The 7,500-nt window shown below is 47.3% G+C and overlaps 1 protein-coding gene across 2 annotated transcripts in view; it reads right to left on the bottom strand.

The window, feature by feature from the left end:
- Positions 1-7,500, bottom strand: part of plcd1a (phospholipase C, delta 1a) — a 48,186-nt gene that overhangs the window by 17,845 nt on the left and 22,841 nt on the right. For both annotated transcript variants that reach the window (XM_063207450.1, XM_063207448.1), the window contains exons 3-8: positions 3,711-3,939; positions 3,270-3,399; positions 2,756-2,984; positions 1,977-2,178; positions 1,604-1,748; positions 89-241 (exon numbers count right to left, since the gene is read on the bottom strand). In XM_063207450.1, the coding sequence (XP_063063520.1) occupies positions 89-241; positions 1,604-1,748; positions 1,977-2,178; positions 2,756-2,984; positions 3,270-3,399; positions 3,711-3,939 (1,088 nt within the window). The remainder of the gene's footprint in view (positions 1-88; positions 242-1,603; positions 1,749-1,976; positions 2,179-2,755; positions 2,985-3,269; positions 3,400-3,710; positions 3,940-7,500) is intronic.

The raw sequence follows: 7,500 nt of genomic DNA, 5'->3' as shown, positions 1-7,500 counted from the left end.
TGTGTGTGTGTGTGTGTGTGTGTGTGTGTGTGTGTGTGTGTGTGTGTGTGTGTGTGTGTGTGTGTGTGTGTGTGATCTGCGCCCTGACCTCTGGAGAGGGGAAGTGTGTGGGCATCTGGTCCCCCAGGGGGTGTGCGAGCAGTGCATCCCCCAGGATGGAGGTCATGTGCTGGGCCATCAGAACCTGCTGCTCCAGGGTACAGTGGTTCTCCAGGGAGATGATCACTGGGTACTCTGATGTCTAGCAAGGGGAAGAAAAGAGATAGATAGATAGATAGATAGATAGATAGATAGATAGATAGATAGAGAGAGAGAGAGAGAGAGAGAGAGAGAGAGAGAGAGAGAGAGAGAGAGAGAGAGAGAGAGAGAGAGAGAGAAGGGCGGGAGGTGGAGGAGGAGTGGTAGAGACAACAGTTATACCTATTTTGACTTATTCAAGAGTGCTGTACCAATCACGGCTGAATGTAGTGTGCATGAGTACATAGAGATCCATTCAGGGAATTATTCCCTATGTCAATAAGATACCTGTGCAAAGGGGTATTTCCTAAACAATGCAATCAGGATGCTAAACCTGCTACATTCCTGAACTCTGTAGGCTTGGGCTGTTTGTTCAATATCTCACTGGTGACTAGCATGTGCTTAACAAAGGGCAACTGGTATTTTAAAAAGATGCCTAACCACCATGGCCACTACCCACACAAGGACTACAAAAAATGTAACATGCCTAACCACCATAACATGATGTATCATGCCTAACCACCATAGCCATTATCACACCCGGGACAACATGTATTCCATGAGATAATGACAGTCTCTCAATCCGGAGGCTGTTTTCGATAAGATGTTCTCATACCACAGTCTGTGCCGCTTTGTTTCATTGTTCATAAACACACCTTATATTCCCATTTAAGGATGATTCCATAAGGCTCAGCATTTGCAGCCTACCGCCTTGAGCGGTACACATGACACAGAGAAGCATCGCTCTTGCCACTGCTATTTTCATCTTTAAGGCTTCCAAGTTCCCAAGCATGCTGACCAACATGGAAGTTGTACTCCTTGAGTATTGCATGAGTGTTACAGAGGGTTGCAGGCTCAAATCCCACCTCTCCTTACACCTCCATCCATGGCTGCAGTACCCTTGAGAAATGTACCTAACCCCACAGTGCTCTAGGGACTGTAATCAACACTATGTACATAACTGTGGGTCAATTTGGACAAAAGCACCAGCTAAGAGTAATGTAATGTAATGTAATGTATTAGAGTAGCATCACTATCGGTACTGGGCATGGGTATGGGGCAGCTGTGGCCAAGGGAGGTTAGGGAGGTGGTCTTAAGATCAGAGGGTTGCAGGTTCGATTCCCATCCTTTCCTCTACCTATACCATCCATGGCTGAAGTGCCCTTGAGCAAGGCAACTACCCTCACGCTGCTCCAGGGACTGTAAACAAAACCCTGTAAATAACTGTGAGCTAAGTGTGATGGAATGTAATAATGTAACCTGCCCTATGATGCGCTCACCTTGACGGGTTACTCCTTGAGTGTTATGAGGCATGATGACTGACCTTGAAGGCATGATGACTGACATTGAAGGCGTGGTGACTGACCTTGAAGGCGTACTCCTTGAGTGCCTTGATGACGTCCTTGAAGAGGATCTTGGAGGTCAGCGTGTAGCCGTGGTAGATCACCGGCTCTCCGTTGGGGCCGTCCCAACAGTCCAACTCCACACACCGACAACTCTTCATCAGCGCCCTGTAGAGATGACACACACACACACACACACACACACACACACACACACACACACACACACACACACACACACACACACACACACACACACACACACACACACACACACACACACACACACACACACACACACCTCATTATACACATACCATATACAGCACATCATACACATAAACTTTCTTTCGTTGAGCGAGTAACTAATAGCGATGTGTGTGAATGTAGCCTTACCGTATATAGGCCTCAGTGCTGCTGGGCCCTTTGAGTTGGTCCTCCATCAGATATGTGTTGTGGGAGGAGCTTATGTAGTAGTGGTTGATTGGCTGCGTCATGTCCTGGAACACTTCATTGTGGGCAGGGTTAAAGATAATCCCCTCCTCCTGGTGCAGGTACATCAGGAAGCCGTCTTTTGTCATTTGCTTGCTCTGCTTGGCTGTAACGTAAACACAAACAGACTCTGAGCTTGCATCACAAACACATTAAGCTCTGTAGTGTCTGACCGGTGTCAACTAGCTTGTACTGTAACTAACTAGACGCTTGAGCATCATTCAGTTCAGCTTTTCTCCGCTTGCTACATCATATTATGTGACATACTAACTCTACCTAAGCCTCTGCTAATGTGCTTAAAATAATAATAAAAGAAACCATTAACCCTACAAGGCAATGTAATGTAATGTAATGTAACCAACCGGAACAAACTGAGTATCTCAGTCTCGTCTGCTATGTCGCTGACCAGGGTTCGATTTCCGGCCCGGGTCCTTTGCCGGCCCTTGCCCATGTCTCTCTCTCCCAACTCACTTCCTTTTTCCTCTCCACTATCCTGCCTTATAATAACCAATAAATGTTTGATAAGTCCCCGAAAATACTTTAAAAAAACGCTCAGGATCCTACCAGTTTCATCGAGTTCGTATTTGTCGATGAGCTTCTCGGCATGCTCCAATGAGATGACCTCTCTCTCATTACAATATATTACATTACATTACAGTTCATTTCATTACATTACATCACACCAGTTTCATCGAGTTCGTATTTGTCGATGAGCTTCTCGGCATGCTCCAATGAGACGGATTCTCTCTGCTCGTTGAGCAGGAAGTCCAGCAGGTTGGTGCTGCTCATCAGTCCGCCCGTCTTGGCGTATTTCGCGTAGATCACGTCGATCTCCTCTCTAGAGGTCAGCAGGTCATAGAAGTGCTTAATCTCCGCCCCCTCCAGGGACCCCGAGTTGGACTGGTCGCATTTCTGTCACACAATAACAGTAGAGTTGGACTGGTCGCATTTCTGTCACACAATAACAGTAGAGTTGGACTGGTTACAATTCAAATAGAGGGAGTTGCGTTAGACTGGTCACATTTCTAATTAATAGAGTTGGAGTTTCACATAATAATAGCAGAGTTGGACTTGTTAAATTTCTAGTGAGTAGAGTTGGACTGGCCACATTTCTAATACTGTGTGTGTGTGTGTGTGTGTGTGCATGCCTGTGTGCCTGTGTGCCTGCGTGCCTGCGTGTGTGTTATCTGTACTCACCTTGAAGAGCATCTCAGCGTAGGTGTCGTCCACCTCAATGTTGATCTGATGCAGGAAGTGCTTGAGTTCCTTCAAGGTCATCTTGTTGTCCTTGTTCTTATCCGCCTTACGCATGCAATTGAAGATCCAGCTGAGGCACTCATGTAAGGCTAAATAAATACTCATAAATACCAGGGCTGTCAAACAATGAATTTTGTTTGATCCCGATTAATCTTGGAAATTCAATCGTGACTTTTATTCCATATTTAATTTTATTTTTATTTTGTATATATGGGTTATGGGAATATATGGGGTTAAAGCCCATAATGCAACTACACACGGGGGCATTGGGAGGCTTATGATGAGGATAAGGGGGAGTGTGCTCAAAAAAGGTTGAGAAACACTGATGTAGGCCAGTTAGGATTACACTGTGTAATAAAAAAAACAGTAGGTAAAGGATACTGTTCGCTGGTCTTCTGTTTGGAGAGGTTGGCCATGTTGGTGATGATCTTCTGGAGACCGGAGACCCAGCGCCGCGCCTCCTCCACCGAGGCAGCCATCAGGTCCAGCGTCTTACGCCGACCCTTAAACACGATCGAGAAACACAGGTCCTCCACGCTCGCACTGGTGTGCTTCTGAAGGCCCTCAGACTGGCGACCCGCACGCACCGCCTCGATGTCATCTATAGAGACTGGGGATAGAGGGATAGAGAAGGACAGGGAGGGGGAGAGATAGATATAGAAATAGATAAATGTAGTGATCAAGGTAAACAGGTCCTCCTCGCTCAGACTGGTGTGCTTTAGGATGCAATCAAACTGCTGCACTGCCTCTATGTCATCTATAGAGACTGAAGGTGGACGGATGGGGGAAAAGAGAGAGTGAGAAAGAGAAGCATAGGGAGGATGGTTAAAAGTAGAGAAACAGATCCTCCACACTCAGACTGGTGTGTTAACAGTTAGAAAGTGAAAAGTGAAACACAGATTCTTCAAAAGGCCCTCTGACGATCACAGAGTTGCAGGTTCAAATCCCACCCTTACCTCGCCCTACACCTCCATCCATGGCTGAAGTGCCCTTGAGCAAGGAAGGTACCTGACACCACATTGCTCCAAGGAGTATCACCAACATGTGCGTTGGATAGAAGTGTCAGCTAAATGTAATTTAATGAATAATTATTAACCGTGGTAAAAACATGGTTAGTTTTCAGAGTAAAAACCATGGTTCATTTTATAGTTAAACCATGATGGAACCATACTTTAAAATAAAAAAAATAAAAATGTGCAGAACCATGCTAAAAAAAAACCCAGGAAAAACATGATTTACCATGGTCGATCTTCGTAAGGGAGTGACAGACAGGCAGCTACACAGCTACACAGACAGACAGAGACAGACAAGCTGATAGACAGCCTGTCTGCCAGACAGCCAGACAGATTCAAACAGACACAGGGTGGAAGTCAACAAGAGGTCTGTTTTGAATAGAGGTCAAAGGTTGGATCGAATTGAGAATAGCTGACCTCTGAGCTACAATACATGACCTAGTCTCCCCTAGGACACAGCCCTTTGTGCAGCAGCTTTACACACAGATGTGTGTGTGTGTGTGTGTGTGTGTGTGTGTGTGTGTGTGTGTGTGTGTGTGTGTGTGTGTGTGTGTGTGTGTGTGTGTGTGTGTGTGTGTGTGTGTGTGTGTGTGTGTGTGTGTGTGTGGGTGTGTGTGATTGTGTGTGTGTGTGTGTACACAATGTATTCCAGTGCAGTGCTATGGTATGTGGGCACACAGGCAAAGGCAGCAGAATGCTTTGTCCTTTTTCACAAGAGACAAAACGTGTTACCTAACCACAACACAGACACACAGACACACACAAACACGCACGCACGCACGCATGCACGCACGCACGCACGCACGCACGCACGCACGCACGCACGCACGCACGCATGCACACACACAGGTTGCCTTATAATAACTGGACTAATGCAGTCTTTAATCCCTCCCACCCTTACCTTCTCACTACACATTTCACACAATGTCTATCCTGCTCTCATAGACTTGAAATGCCAACAGCCCATACAGACACACACAGACACACAGACACACACACATGGGTACACGTGTGTGTGTCTATGTGTGTGTAGACTCAGCTGATCAGGGGTCAGGGCAAATACTTCAGGAGCAGTGAAAAGGATACGATTCACACACACACACACACACACACACACACACACACACACACACACACACACACACACACACACACACACACACACACACACACACACACACACACACACACACACACACACACACGTGAACAGTGTGGTAGAGGATAGCCTGTTGTAGGACCTCACTCTCATGCACATACACATGCACTCACACAGGCGCACAGACACACACTGCATTCAAGACCAAACAAAAACAGTGGCGTGGTCAAATGACTATTTTGGATACAGGCCCAATTCCAACTTCAAGTCTCTCTCTCTCTCTCTCTCTCTCTCTCTCTCTCTCTCTCTCTCTCTCTCTCTCTCTCTCTCTCTCTCTCTCTCTCTCTTTCTTGTGTGTGTGTGTGCATGTGTGCGTGTGCGTGTGTGTTCCGGACATGTCATGCTGAAATTCTCCACATTCCCAGTAAATGGTGAATAAAGGGCACATTGTGGAGCAGCAACGTCTGATGCCCAACCCATCATCTAAACACATCCTCTCACCGCCCCTCCTCTCATCCTCTCACCCCCCCACTCCATCTCATCCTCTCACCACCCCACTCCATCTCATCCTCTCACCGCCCCTCCTCTCATCCTCTCACCCCCCCACTCCATCTCATCCTCTCACCACCCCACTCCATCTCATCCTCTCGCCCCCCCACTCCATCTCATCCTCTCACCGCCCCTCCATCTCATCCTCTCACCGCCCCTCCTCCCTCCATCTCATCCTCTCACCCCCCCACTCCATCTCATCCTCTCGCCCCCCCACTCCATCTCCTCCTCTCGCCCCCATCTCCTCCTCTCCTCTCCTCCTCTTCTCCCAAACTCATGTCACCCTCTCCCTCCCATATAATCTTCTCACCCTCATACCCCCCCCCACCGCATACCTCATCTTATCCTCTCAACAAACCCCCATCACCATCTCATCCTCATCCATCATACACAAACAGCACACACACACTTGCACGCACAGACTCATACACAGACAGACACACAGACACACAAAAACACGCACACAAGTACACAAACACACACGTACACACTGAGTACTGTCATAATTCACCTTATGTGACCTCCGTGCAAGTCTCAAGAGTGGACGAGAAGCGGCCTGCCCTGCATGTCTGGGCTGTGTGGGAGAGCACAGAGGAGCAGCACACACACACACACACACACACACACACACACACACACACACACACACACACACACACACACACACACACACACACACACACACACACACACACACACACACACACACACACACACACACACACACACACACACACACACACCCGACGGGCCGGGCCGGACTCGGACAAAAAAATAGAATATCTGTCGGACTCGGGTCGGACTCGGGGTTGAATTAACAGACATTGTGAAAAGTGTAGGCCTAAGCAACCAGAGGAAACGTTTCAGTTCATGCAAAGGGCAGTTTTGTGATTAAAAAAATAAGTAATTGAATATGCATAAATGAAAATGTTGGTAGGCTACTCGTGCGAGGATTATTATTGGCTGTATGCACGCGCCAGTTACCAGCGGCAACATGGACGCTCACTCCCAGTCAGCCGAGCAGGAATGCCGAGTCAACTTGCTTTTTTAATAAGCGCCAAATCAACAGTTGTCAGTGAACGCGCGGTCTTTTGTTGTAGGCCTAGTGTAGGCCATGTTTTAGCATGCCTTCTTCGATACTGTCTTAAATGTTGAACATAAAATGACGAAGTTTGTCACGGCATTGCTCGCCAAGGATTACATTTCCAGCATGGTGTAGCAAGGAGCATAATATGGATTTAAGAAGACGCACACTCTACGTGGAGTTGCCTAAGGTAGGGGCGAAGAGGTTTCCTGTTACTATTTTGTCCGCTGTGACATTTCATGTCCTTCACGTAGGTTCTTAATTCTTGTCACTTTTACTGTACAGTTGTAACAATGCGCGTGCAAACTTTCCTGATTTTATCTTGACCGCATGGACATCAGGGGAAATGACATTCTCTTGGAGGGCCGAACAGGCTACTGTTCTTCGGGGTGAACTTATAGCCCATCCTTCTTAACGACAAGGAGC

The sequence above is a fragment of the Engraulis encrasicolus genome, chromosome 9 (genome assembly GCF_034702125.1).
Source record: "Engraulis encrasicolus isolate BLACKSEA-1 chromosome 9, IST_EnEncr_1.0, whole genome shotgun sequence".
Taxonomy (NCBI): Eukaryota; Metazoa; Chordata; class Actinopteri; order Clupeiformes; family Engraulidae; genus Engraulis; species Engraulis encrasicolus.
This window is presented reverse-complemented; position numbering and strand designations above follow the sequence as displayed.